The sequence below is a fragment of the Triturus cristatus genome, chromosome 1_1, assembly GCF_964204655.1.
Source record: "Triturus cristatus chromosome 1_1, aTriCri1.1, whole genome shotgun sequence".
Classification (NCBI taxonomy): domain Eukaryota; kingdom Metazoa; phylum Chordata; class Amphibia; order Caudata; family Salamandridae; genus Triturus; species Triturus cristatus.
In genome coordinates, this window is record NC_140579.1 from 16,602,072 (window position 1) to 16,616,024 (window position 13,953).

A 13,953-nucleotide genomic window follows, 5' to 3' on the forward strand; every position below is an offset into this window, starting at 1 on the left:
AGGAGAAAAGGCTGCAAAGGCGGTGGGATGCGACCAGGACAGAAGGAAGCAAAGGCGGTGGGGTGCGAAGAGGACAAAAGGCAGTGGGATGCGAAGAGGACTAAAGGCAGCAAAGGCGGTGGGATGCGAAGGGGACAAAAGGCAGCAAAGGAGCTGGAATGCGAAGGGGACAAAATGGCGCTGGAATGCGAAGGGAACAAAAGGCAGCAAAGGCGCTGGGATGCGAAGGGGACAAAAGGCAGCAAAGGCGCTGGGATGCGAAGGGGACAAAAGGCAGCAAAGGCGCTGGGATGCGAAGGGGACAAAAGGCAGCAAAGGCGCTGGGATGGGAAGAGGACAAAAGGCAGCAGCGGCGCTGAGATGCGAAGAGGACAAAAGGCAGCAAAGGCGCTGGGATGCGAAGGGGACAAAAGGCAGCAAAGGGATTGGGATGCGAAGAGGACAAAAGGCAGCAAAGGCGCTGGGATGCGAAGGGGACAAAAGGCAGCAAAGGGATTGGGATGCGAAGAGGACAAAAGGCAGCTAAGGCGCTGGGATGCGAGGAGGACAAAAGGCAGCAAAGGTGGTGGGATGCAACCAGGACAAAAGGCATCAAAAGCGGTGGCATGCGACCAGGACAAAAGGCAGCAAAGGCGGTGGCATGCGAAGAGCACAAAAGGCAGCAAAGGCGGTGGGTTGGTACCAGCACAAAAGGCAGTGACATGCAAGCAGGATAAAGGCACCGTGTCGCAACCAGGACTAAGACAGAAAAAGTGGCAGAATACCACCAGGTTAATGGCAGAAACCAGGACAAAAGCAGTGGAAGGATGGGACTAGATAAACAAATAAAAAGCAGCCTCCAACACAAACCACTCTTAAGTATGCTCACTCTGATCTGCAATCAAACCTACACACTTAAAGCATCTTTGCATTCAACGTCAGGAGTCCATCAACAACTCTGCTGTTCGGAACTTTAGAAGCTTTTGTTACAAGATCACTTTAACCACATATTTTAGTGGCAGAGATGCACCGCCTGACAAATTAAGCCAAACTGAGAACAAGAACGTCGGTACAGATGGTACTTATGACTAAGTCATTCACTGGAGATTTCCAAGGGGCTTGGTGGGAAAGGGTTCGGAATGAATGGCACTTTTCTGCCTCTGCAGTTTGCTTAAGTCCTCCAAGCACAAAATAAATATTTACCCAAGAGCTTAAGGAGTGCGCGCCTGCACGAGGGAGTTCTAAGAAGGTCCTCTTCCACCATCAGGTTGGAGTGAACACTCATTTTATCTGCATTTATGGTGATGTGGCACACAGGCAACACATCTGAGACTACTACATCTTTGTAGGAAGCTGGCTCTGAATATGGTAAGCCACTAGATGGTTATACCATGCTCAAAGTTCAAGGGTTCCTCAAAAGTGTACAGGGCTCAATGTAAAACCCAAAGTGCTCTATTAGTGGTAGTTTGGGCGAGCGGCCTCAGGCCTAACACAGAGGAGTGCAAGACATTTATTGCACAACATTGACCAATACTGGGCACATGACTCAGAAAGGAGATCCACACCAATTGTAGGAAAATAAGCTTGGTTTGTGTTTTATTTTAAGACCGACATCTTCGCAATAAGGTACATTCTTAAATAAAAATTGGGAGGCAAGTTAATACCATCCCTCTTATTTGCTGACGACACGCTGCTTATATCAGAAACCCCAATGGCCATTCAAAATGTTTCAAACAAATTTGCCACAGCTTGTAAAGTCCGAGGCCTTAAAATCAATTGCTCAAAAACAAAGTTCATGGTTGTTAATCTTTACAAATCCACTAGGGGGAAAGTGAGGCTTGAAGTTTTACTACTTGGGCGTCAGAATTAGTGACAACTTGGCATGGTCTCCCCAAATCCAGAAAACTGTCTTGACTATTCAGCATGTGGATCGTGCAATTGTAAAAAGAGTCAAACGTTCAGCTTTTCACCCAATCTCTCTCAAAATAGAAATTCATAGGGCCTAAGGTTTGGGCACGGCTCTTTATGGGGCTGAAATGTGGGGTTTGGAGCATAATAATCAACTAGAAGTTACAGAAAACACTTTAATACCCCTTTTAAATCTCCCAAAGAACACACCCATATTACTCTTACGCCTCGATCTTGGTCTAAAGTCCTTTTTCCTGTCTTGAAGGTACTTATGTTTTGGATAAGACTTTGGACTAGCAATACTCAAGTACCAGTAAAGGATGCTGTGGAGGAACTATTAATCCTCCAAAGGAAATCGGGTCTCTTGCCACGGTTTGAAAAAGTTAAACAGTGGTTATTTAAGTTGGGGCTTGGGAATATGCGGGACGACCCACAGTCGATCACAAAAAAAATGTTACCACAGCAAAAAATAATGTACTGGAATTTTATCGGTCTTTCTGGCACTGGATCCAGGTCACTTGGCACGTTCACCGCAAGTTTTCCAAGTGTAAAAAGCTGTTTTAACTTTGATACTTACATGGACGATGTTGAACTACTACGAGCACTTTACACACAATTTAGAGTTGGCACCTTACCCCTGAATGCCATGAGAAGCAAGTGGGCGAACACCAATATAACCCGTATGTGTCTGTCCTGTAACTCCACTATAGAAACTATAGAACACTGTGTTTTTTTGTCCTGCATATGCTAATCTGAGGAAAACATGGATCATTCCTGCATGTCGACTGTTGTCATTCTCTTGTCCTTTAGATGCCCTTCGTGTATTTAGCTCGGATACAACCAAATGGCTTGTTTTCACTATATCTAGATATCTTCTCTATGCCTGGTGGCAGAGGTCTAAAGTGGCCACTTAAGCTCCACTACAGGAGTTGTGGATACCCATAGAGTTTTAAAAACGCAAATCTTTTTAATTCATGAACATGTGCTAAATTCGTAATCCTACTTTTGGATGTCCCATATGACTGTTTGAATGGTGTCTTCTTTTTTAACATTTTGTATGTATTTTTTTATTGTTGATATTCTTATGCATCTATGTGTTTTTATTGTCTTGTGTATGATCATGTTATTGATCGAATAAATACTTTTTGCTTTTAAAAGTCGACACTTAGAACAATTTCTGCACAGTTCACTGTTATCCTATGGAGGGAATCAATAATGCGGTTTAACAGTTAAGTCCGACACTTACAGTTCCAGTCTATGGAACCCTGGTCAGCAAGGGTCAGATGAGTACCAACACTTCACCACTAGCGACACGCGGCGGCCGGGTGCAGAGGTCAAAATCGGAGTTTGGCCTAATGAGTTTCAATGGAGACTGGGGGTGCTCGGAGCCACACTGCTTCTAGGTAGGTAAGTCAGTTGAAGGGGCCCAGCTTTGGGGGCAAGGAGCCATACAGGGGGCACAAAGCAGCACCAAACGTACACCTCCAGTGGCATGGGGGGGCAGATGCAATTTCAGCGCCAGGGACCCAATGCTTTTCAATGGGCATTCCGTTTGGTTGCAGGAGGGAGACCAACAACAGCAGAGAGAAGTAGAGGTGTAAGGGGGTTGTAGGGGCACAGTTGGTTCAACCCACCAAGCAAGGCCCAGGGGCTTCGGGTGCAGGGGTGCCTTTTGACATCGGAGTCATCTTACCGGAGCCGGTCACAGTCAAGGGGAGCTTCTGGATTTACACGGCAGACACCGTTGTGGAGGTCAGGAGAGGTCAGCCAATGCTACTTCAAGGTCTACAGATCCTGTGGGAACAACGACTCCTGCACACTCTGCTCCAAACGTCCAACAGGACAGGTAGTTTACGTGTTCGGACAGTAAAAATGCAAATAAATGCAGGTGTTTTTACTGTGGAAAGACTTGGTCACCCAATTGGCGAGTACAGAATTACACGCTGAACCCTCAGCTGTGCTAACTCCTGAACGGTGAGACAATGTGGGCACTCCAAGGTAACTAACAACTCGTTGCATTAAGCCCGACTTTTATCTCAAGTCGAAATTAATGTAACTTGTTGCAGTGTGCAGCTTCAGCAAAGTTGCCACTCTGTTGCCTTTAAAACTGCTGTGCATTAATGGGCACACATGAAGCCTGTTCCATGAGACAGCCTTCTGTCCTCCTGGAGAGACGAGCCAATGACTCTCGGGAAAGAGACTGTGGGGAAATGCACGAGGGACTCACCTGTGTAACGCCATGGGAGGATCTTCCCCGTGTAGCCCGTACTCCTTTCAGCGTTCGGAGTAGGAAGGACCATGAAGGACTACAAAATCCATTCCCCTATCCTGTCTCTCCACAGCGAGACGACGTGATACCGGAAGTAGGCAGGCACAACCCCGGAAGTTCTGGCAGCCGCCCAATGAAAAGAGGGGAAATCAAACTGGAGGTGTCTGGGACCGGTGGCGAGGAAGCAGCAGGAACGGAGTCGGGAGAAGGAAGGCAGAAGAGAGAAGACAGACATGGCGGGAGAACACCAGAAGGAAACACAAAGACTGAGGATGCCCTGGAAGAAGGAGACGAGGAACCGGACGAACTGTGGTGTGAAGAGTGGTTGTGTCCTCCGGAGGATGCTGGAGAGCGGCCGCAACTCAGGAGAGTTGCGGCAGAGCCGGTGAGTGGTAGCGTCTCGAGGGACCAGGGGGAGGGTACGAAGGAGGCGGGTGGCAAGCACGAGAAAGGGCACGGGTAGCGGAGCGGGGGATCCTGCCTCAGTAGTAACCGTGTGTTGCACACCCGTATACTATGGTTTTGCCTTAACAGTGGCGACTTACTTTAATAGTGTGACCTACTTTACTAGCGCGACTTACTTTAATAGTGTGACTTACTTTAATTGCGTGACTTCCTTAAAAAGCGTGACGTATAATGAGCCTAATTTCCCGCTGCACTTCAGTTATGGCACTAATAGATTTCCTAGGAGCACTGTTGGAAGAGTGTACACCTCCCTCAAACCCAGCACAATGAGAGACGACTGAGAGCATTAGTTTGTAAAAGCACTTCCAGGTGTGGTGATGGGTACTTGGCACTAATTTGATCTTTCAGAACAGTAACTGACTGCTACCTCTTTCCCTCTCTTATGAGCCTCCGGGGAAAACACCTTTATACTGAGGAGGAGGAGCCGGGAACACCAACCTCTGAATCCCCATCAAGCTCAGCCAAATCCAGAGAGGAGCAAGAAGAAATGCATCCTGTACAACCTACCTCTTCTACTTTTGGAACATATATTCAGCCTCCTCGCCTGTTTATCAAACCTGCCCTCCCACAGAGACCAATGAGGGACTGCAGGCCACGGAGGGGTCACCTCCCTCCTGGGGGAAGCCACTTGTGTGTCAGCCCCAAAAGGCAGGCCTCAAAGGAGTAGCCGCCTTTGAAGTGCAGATGTGTAACCCCAGGGTGGGGGCCCTAAAACCGTTTAGAGTTGCAGCTTCCTTCAACAACTGTCTGCCCATCAGGGGCACTTTTGTGGTTTTATCCTTCCAAGAGCCCACTGCTCCAGTATCAGCAGGCACCTCATCATGAAAAGCAGCAGTTTTTACCTCATCATGAAAAGCAGAAGTTTTTACCATCGCTTCACGTCTTCCAGAAAAGCTGTCAGAGCTACATTTAAGCTGTGGTCGAAGGCCAAGTTTCTTCCATACCCGAGCACATGAATTATTTCCTCGTTAGTCTGATGTCCCTACCCATGCAGCTGCACCAATACAGGTGTTTATTGCCAGCATAATGGACTTAGACCTGAATCCTATCTCCAGAGTACTGATTTCTTATTTAAGGTTATTTGTAGACTGCACAGTTACCGAAAGGTTATCTAGAGCTAAGAATTATCTGTATTCCATGAGCAGTGTAAGTAGCAGTGTATAGGGTTTACCAAATAGAGGATGTCCTCAGCATACAGTGACGTTCTATCTACCACTCCTTCAAGCTCAAATCCAGGCCCTCTAGCTGGGGTACTAAGCCAGCGCACCGAAGGCCCAACAACCAGGGCGAACGCCGTTTCCCGACTCGAACAGCAAGTACTAGCCCAGCACGCCAACAGCCCAACAACCATTGTGAACGCCCCTCCCGACTCGAACAGTAGGGATAACACTGATTGACTCCATCCACTGCTGTGGGCTCTGTATAGAGCAGAATTACCCATGGCAGGAATTCAGCACCAATCCAAATGCATTCAAGTACCCCAGCAGAAAATATAAGAAAATGAAATCAAACAGCTTTTCAGTGTTATGTTATTTTTTATTTCTAACGCGCACAGATACTACAAGAGTGTCCCGGCGTGAACCTTGAGAGAATGAAGAGGAGCCTTGAGCCAAGATTAGGGAAATCGGTGAGTTTTCAGCTTCTTTTTGAATAGACTCGGGTCCTGAGTGCATCGGAGCGCGAAGGGCAGATCGTTCCAAGCCAAAGCGGCCTTCACAGCCAGAGAGCTGCCTCCCGTCCTTTGCAAGCGGAAACGCGGGACTTGAGCCAGGAGTTGAGTAGAATAATGCAGGTTTCTTACGGGGGTGCAGAAGGAAAGCCGTTTCTGAAGATAACCTGGCCCTGTGGCATACAGAGCGCGGTGGGCGATAACTAAGATCTTGAATCTGACCCGCTCAGCCACAGGCAGCCTGTGTGAGGCACGTAGGTGTTGTCTCACGTAACGTCTGGCAGGGATGTTCAAGAGAAACCTGGCCGCCGCGTTCTGCACCACTTACAGTTTATTTAGTTGGTAGCTCGGGATGCCAGCATATAAAGCGTTAGCGTAATCTAGCAGAGAGAGAATAAGGGCTCGAGTCACTGTCTCCTTGGCTACCTGAGGAAAAAGGGGAAGAAACTTCAGAGGATTTTTAGGAAACGAAAACAAGTCCCTGACAGCTTCATGATCTAGGTCGAGAATAGGAGATTTTCCTCGAACCAAACCCCTAAATTCTTAACAGGGTTACCTAATGAGGCGGGCAATACTGAATCGGAGGGCCAGAGTGTTTCCCTAAACCGAGATTGAAAGTTGCCAAATAAGAGGATTTCTGATTTCTCCTCGTTACATTTCAATTCAGCCTCCGCCAGCCAACAAAAAACTGCTGTCAGGCAGTGTTTAGCGGCCGAAATAGAGCCTTAGTTTATTTCCCCATATAAACAAGAGCTGGGTATCATCGGCATAAGCGATTATCTTCAGCCCAAGTCCTCAGCCAACTGAACCAAAGGAGTAACGTAAATATTAAAAAGAAGAGGACTCCGAGAGGAGCCCTGTGGGACCCCTGTGGTCACTTTCTTCGGTGAGGAGGAAAACGGTGGGAGCCACACCTGCTGCGTCCGATCCTCCAAAAAGGATTTGAGCCAGCCCAAATCACTTCCTGATACGCCAATCTCCGCTAATCGGGAGAGCAGCAATGCGTGAGGAACCGTATCGAATGCCACCAAGAGATCCAGCAAAACCAAGGCAGCCCTCCCGCCAGCATCCAAACAGTCTTCGATGGCTTCGGAAATTTCCACCAGGGCCAATTCAGTGCTAAATGAGGCCCTAATTCCCGACTATGCAGGGTGGAGAAGGCCTGAACTTTCCACAAAGTCGGTCAACTGTCTGGTGACCACTTTCTCACAAACCTAGGCCAGACTGGGCAAAAGGGAGATCGGTCTATAGTTTGACGGGCACAGACGATCTAGTGAGGGTTTTTTTTAAAAGAGGAAGGATCATGGCCTGCTTCCAAGTGGCAGGGACAAGAGCTTCAGAAAGGGACTTGGTAATAAGCCTATTGACTTCAGGATTAACAGTATCCGCCACGTCAGCCAGAAGTCTAGCAGCACACGGGTCCGAAATGGAACCTGATTTCAGACCCTTTAAAATTTTAAGGGAGCTGGATAGATCAATGGGGGCAAATGCAGCCAGCGAATGAGAGGGAGGGGCTGATAGGGTTCCTCCCTCCAGGAGGGCACCTGGGTCTTTATTGCTGGAAGTAAAGGACGCCTATATAGTGCAATTTTTCTCCATGAAAAAAATGGAGTTCTTCGCACCACAAGCCAGAAGATGGAATTGTACTTACTTGCGCTTTGGGGACCAGGAAACTTTGAACCATAGAAAAGATTTCCTTGGCTGCATCATTTCTATTCCCAAAGTAATGGCTTTTAGCCTGTGCTATAGCCGTATAATAGGTTTTTTGCTTATTTCTCAGCATAAGTTTATCCTCGGGACGTTACCCTTTACGCCAAACTCTCTCTAGTTTCTTGCACTCCTGCTTCAATATCCTCAGATCAGTAATAAACATGGGGTTAGAAGGGGAATCTCTGGGGTGCCTATGTTGAGTGGCTGGGCCTATGAGATCAACAGTGTTAGAGATCCAGCTTGTAAATCCAGCAGGCCCATCTGCAAGAACACTGGCCATAGGGGGTCTGGTGTCAAAAGACCTATTACATTGTGCAGCTAATTACAGAGTCTACATATGTTTAACCTAAGGAACCATCGAGGCACACAGCCCGACTGGTCTACAAGTATCAGGCGGTTACAACTTTCAAGACCCTTTTAGTTAATACCTTCGCCAGTGCTTTAGCTTCAACATCGATAAGCGATATTGATTGACAGGAGGAACGTTCTGTTGTGACCTCTTCAAGTACAATTACGGCATGTTTTAAATCAAGCGATGGCCATAATTTTTTTCTATCCTCTCTATACATATGAAGTAGGTGATGACCCAGGTGTGATGCTCACTATTTAAATAATTGCACACTGAAAACACTCGCTTCTGGCACCATCCCGTTTTGACGCTGTGTGACTGCCTCTGTAATTTCCTTTAAGCAATGTCCCCCCTCCAGGTCATCACTCCAGGGATTTTCAACCCATCAAAGAAGAAGATCACCATAGGTGTCTCACTTTTTAATCAATAGGCCCATTTACAAAACCTTCCATCCACATACTCCCCCCCATCCCTCAAGGTCATGCAGCTTTGTTTCCCGTGTGTGGCTCCACCAGAGTACAGTGTGTGCTTTTGGCTTTCAGGTGCCACATATTCAGTTCCCATGCAATCCCTTCCAGCAGGTTATCAGATTCTAATGTCTATATGCAAGATCTCAGTAGGGTAACAAAATGAGGCCTAGACTAGAAGAGCACTCACCCGCGTCTGACAAACAGGAGCGCTGCCACTGACGAGGGTGAAGTCTGTGAGCCATAGCACTCTCGTAAAGAGTGGCAGTTTCGTTGGAGTATCACTGATTTCCTGTAAACTGTGACATCTGTTCATAAACTCCCAAACGGAAATCCCCCCTCAAGTACAGTCATGTCTATTCAGTTCACCAGGAGCAGGGTGACTCAATTTGTCTAGAATGTATTTTTGAGGCATTGGGGAAACATGCAAGCTAAAGATGGTGCACATCAATCTGCCCCGTTTACCAACCATAAGTACGTTGCATTTGGGATCACCAATAACTCACAAAACATTAAAGGAGGTCGACTTCCTTAACAGAACAGCAACGCAACAGAAAAAGTGTTCACAAGCACAGTGAGATAGCGTTTGGACACCAGAAAGCGTAACTTGTGCCTACGTGGGAGGATTTCTGGAGGAAGGTCAAGTCAGGTTCAAGTCCCATACTTACACGGTATTGTTCTGCTACCCCCCACCTTTATGATTTTATCCCTCAAGCCATTTATGTTATACGTTAATATTTTAATTAGGGATTTCTCACCTATGTTCAAGCTCATGACTAGGGTGTGTTGTGGTCAACTCTGCACTCCAATTTCAGGTCTTCCCCCCCTAAACTAGTTCTAGCTCTTGCATTTCTTTTCCCTTCCTCTTCCCCGGATATGCACATGTTTAACAAGTTGAACATAACGCAGTCATCATACATAACCAACGAAAAAACTCCTGAATCCCTCAGCCTCACTCCTACGTACAACAGATTTCCAACTAGCCGCAATCAAATGCACAAATGATCTTTCACTGCCCCACTGCTTCTAGGCATTGACTGAGACACAAGAAACACTCAACTGAACTTGTCACCTCCTACTGAGTGTGTAGAGCATAAAATCACCCACAGAGGTTGTTGCTACCTCCTTGCGCCCAATGAAATCCATCTTAGGTCACACTGGAAGCTAATATTTCTTAGTTACAACTTTACCTACACCCTTAACCTGTGTCCTGAGAGTCATCAGCACGGGCCTCCCTCAGGTCATGGTTGCCTTACGATCCACAGTCACAGATCCCAACACATTTCGCAGTTTCTTCCTCAGTCACGTTTTCTACTGCAGGTGAGATGACTCACTGTCCTACCTGGTTCTTCGCCTCTTAAGTTGCGTCTAATAGCTGGTTCTGTTAGGGCATACTAAACATTTTTTTGAAGTTATTTGGGCTTGTCAGCTTCGCAAGTTCTGCTACCAGTTCTCAGATCTCCTCTGGGCATCAAAGAAGAATGACTGCATTACTTCTTTGTCTTAACTTTGTCACAAGATTTACGCATCTCCGAACCAGTGTGGTGTAATCCAGAAAAAACAAGGTATTGGATGCCTGAAACGTCAAAAAGCTGATTCTATGTATCATTCTTAATATTGTGTGCCTGTCCTTATAGTTAAGAAATTTAAACATTGTCAGACTTGAAGGGCGCCTCAAAGATTCTGCTGAATCAACACTCAAGGGGCTCTTTCAATCCCAAATCAAAGAGTGAATTTGTCAGCCGAGGGGAGGTGCAGATCCATTTCTCCACGAAGGTTTGGGGTCGCTTGCCCTCAGCTTCCTCTGGAATACCTGCTATTCCCAGGTTACCGTTGTGTAAGTGGATTTTTGCATTGTTGTAGTACGTTGTGAGACAGTGGTGTGTGAACAGTTTTTCATGCCGGCCTCCAGTACAGATAAGAGATCTTCAGTGACACGTCTATTATGTTCAGCAGCTTGTCTCAGGAAACCAACACTAGGCCCCACTTTGCAGAGTTATCTTCCTAGGGCCGTTCTTGTGTCACAAGTATTTAGATGGACACTCAGTCACAGGGCTCCCTGCGGCATAATGTGGGGTATTTGTCCCTTTCCTCTTGACTTGGCATCAGGCCGCCCCTTCCTGCCACCACTGCTCCACATTTCCGGGTCTTCATTTGATCCAAATGACTTCCAGCAAACCGCAATGTAAACAAGCCTGGACAAACAGCCCTGCTCTCCTCAATTCAAACCAGTGTTGTGCACATTTTAAATGCCACCCCTGGACCCATCACAACTCATCACACCATGGTGGAATGTCTCTTGCCTTTCAACCCCTAGGGTGGTCTTTCAACCAGGTGCTCTGGATTGAATAGGCACACGACTATGTCCAGCTGAAGAATAGAATCTGTGTGTGCTATTTTGTGGGCACACTAAATAGAATAGAAGGCTTCCCAGCCAGCCCATCCACTAGATTGTTTGAGAGGAAAGATGGACCAGGATTCACTAGTATGGTGCTCTGTCAGCGTGGCGGGCCATCAAACATGTTCAGCTCTTCTCCTATGCACAGGTCGGTCTGCACGTCATCACTGCCAATTTCTTATTAGAATGGTGGGGGGTGGGGGGGGGGGGTTGGTGGATGGACAGCAGAATCCCCTGGTATATCCCACAGTCTGTCTCAACAGCGAGCCTCTCCGCACTATCTCCCATTTATATGGAGCCTACACCCACCACATTGTCTTGCGTCACAAGGGGTCATCTTCAGGCTACAAGAGCCTGCAGTTTCAGGCCTGCTGGTCAGTAAATGTGGTTGCATCAACAATTTGGGGGAATTTTCAACAAAATGTTTTAGGGGACCAGATTCTGGTTCACATGAACGAATCCAGTGGTTTCGGGTGAATCCTCATTGGGTGAGATCATAGCAGCAAATGCCATGAAGCAGTCAGTGAGTGGGTGAAAGTTGACACAAGAGAAACTATGTTGACAATTGAGGGACAATCATTAAGCATAGGACTTGGGTTGTGTAAATGTAACGAGAAGCTAAACGGAGACAAAAGCTCTGGCGCCATTTTGGGAAGTTCAACAGTGTGATCTGCGAGGAGCGCCGCACTATTGGTAATACTCTTCCATCCCAGTCCCATCTGTCCCTCCATAATGACCTCATTATCTACCCTCACTCCACCTCACACTCTTCCATCCCAGCCCCATCTGTTCCTCAATAATGACCCCCAGCATCTATCCTCACTGCACACTCACACTCTTGCATCCCAGCCCCATCTGTCCCTCAATAATGACCCCCAAAATCTACCCTCACTCCAACCTCATACTCTTCCATCCCAGTCCCATCTGTCCCTCAATAAAGACCACTGCATCTATCCTCACTCCACCACACACTCTTCCATCCCAGCCCCATCTGTCCATCAATAATGACCCCCAGCATCTACCCTCACTCTTCCATTCGTCCCATCTGTCCCTCACTAATGACCCCCAGCATCTACCCTCACTCCACCCTCATACTCTTCCATTCCAGCACCATCTGTCCCTCAATAATGACCCCCAGCATCTATCATCACCGCACCCTCACACTCTTCCATTCCAGTCCTATCTGTCCCTCAATAATGACCACTGCATCTATCCTCACTGCACCCTCACACTCTTCCATCCCAATCCCATCTGTCCCTCAATAATGACCCCTTCATCTACCCTCACTGCACCCTCATACTCTTCCATCCCAGCCCCATCTGTCCCTCAATAATGCCCCTTGCATCTACCCTCACTCCGCCTCAAACTCTAACATACCAGTCCCATCTGTCCCTCAAAAATGCCCCCTGCATCTACCCTCACTCTTTCATCCCAGTCCCATCTGTCCCTCAATAATGCCCCCTGCATCTACCCTCACTCCACCTCACTCTTCCATGCCAGCCCCATCTGTCCCTAAATAACGGCCACCAGCATCTACCCTCACTCCACCTCACACTCTTTCATCCTAGTCCCATCTGTCCCTTAATAATGAACCTCCGCACCTCACACTGCACCTCCCACTCTGGGCCCCTCCGTGTCCCTGGGGGGCCCCTCCGTGTCCCTGGGGGGCCGTCCAAGCCCCCCTCCCCTCTTCCTCGCCCCCACTCACCCTCCTTGGCGCTCTTCTTGACCCCGGCCGGCGCCTCGTCCTCTCCCTCCCACTCCTCCTCCTCCGGCTGCTGCTGCTTCGCCGCCTTCGGCATGGTGGCACCTGCTGACGTCACGGTCTACCTCGGCTCTGACGTCACGAGGGGGCTCGCGCTCTCCTCAAACTGCTGACGTCACGGGTCGCGAGCGCTCTCCTCCTGCTACCGGCTGCGAGTTCGTGAGGCCAGAAGAGTTCACGTGCACACCCAGCGCCGGGTATCTCCCACCATGCCGCTCGGTTAGAGGAGTGCGCAGGCGCGGCGGCTGAACAGCATTGCGGGCATGCGCAGCGCGGTGCCAAGTGTCAGAACTCAGTCACTGCCGACATAGACATAGAGAGAGGACTGTGACAGCCGCAGCGGCTGTGCATGGGCGCCATGTTGGATCGGTGTCAGGTTATATGTGTGTGTTGACAACAGAAGACCCGGGGCCTCCCTCTCCGGCCTTTAATCGGGCTCCTCATCTTTTAAATTGGAATATTGTCATTTTCATAAACGGAAACCAGTGCTGGGAGGAGCAGGGAACACTGAGAAATCATGAGGACAGGCTCTGTTTTATGGAAAAGCTTGTGACGCTTGTTTGTTGTGTAGTTGTAAGGTTGTTGTGTGGCAGCTTCCTTTCTATGACTTTATTTATGGCGGGGAGCATCTTCTAGCTACACGGTCAAATAGGCCCTTTCTTTGTCTTTCGAAATATGGTTCAGTACATGAACATACTTGAGGTAAAGTGTCACTCCTCACGTATTGAAATGTCACGCATGATGCACATACACGAATGATGGGAATGTCACACCAACGGAACCTGAAAACCTGGCAGCTATGGGTCTGTTGTTGTGTCATTCACAGTTGTCTTCCCTCTCCGGCGTGCAGCTTGGGGACAGGGGGCAAGGCAGAGGCTAACCACAGTGAGTGAGGGCATTCTGTTCTTTCACAAGAAACACCACAGCTGGCAAGCTTCCCACATACATGCATGAGCAGTTAGTCCAGGCAGACT

General features: G+C 48.2%; 1 protein-coding gene across 1 annotated transcript in view; it reads right to left on the minus strand.

The window, feature by feature from the left end:
• ABCF1 (ATP binding cassette subfamily F member 1) overlaps positions 1-13,251 on the minus strand; it is a 272,552-nt gene extending 259,301 nt beyond the window's left edge. Inside the window, exon 1 of the mRNA XM_085637078.1 lies at positions 12,923-13,251. Coding sequence (XP_085493204.1) covers positions 12,923-13,016 — 94 coding nt within the window. The 5' untranslated portion in view covers positions 13,017-13,251. The remainder of the gene's footprint in view (positions 1-12,922) is intronic.
• Positions 13,252-13,953: the final 702 nt, after the last annotated feature.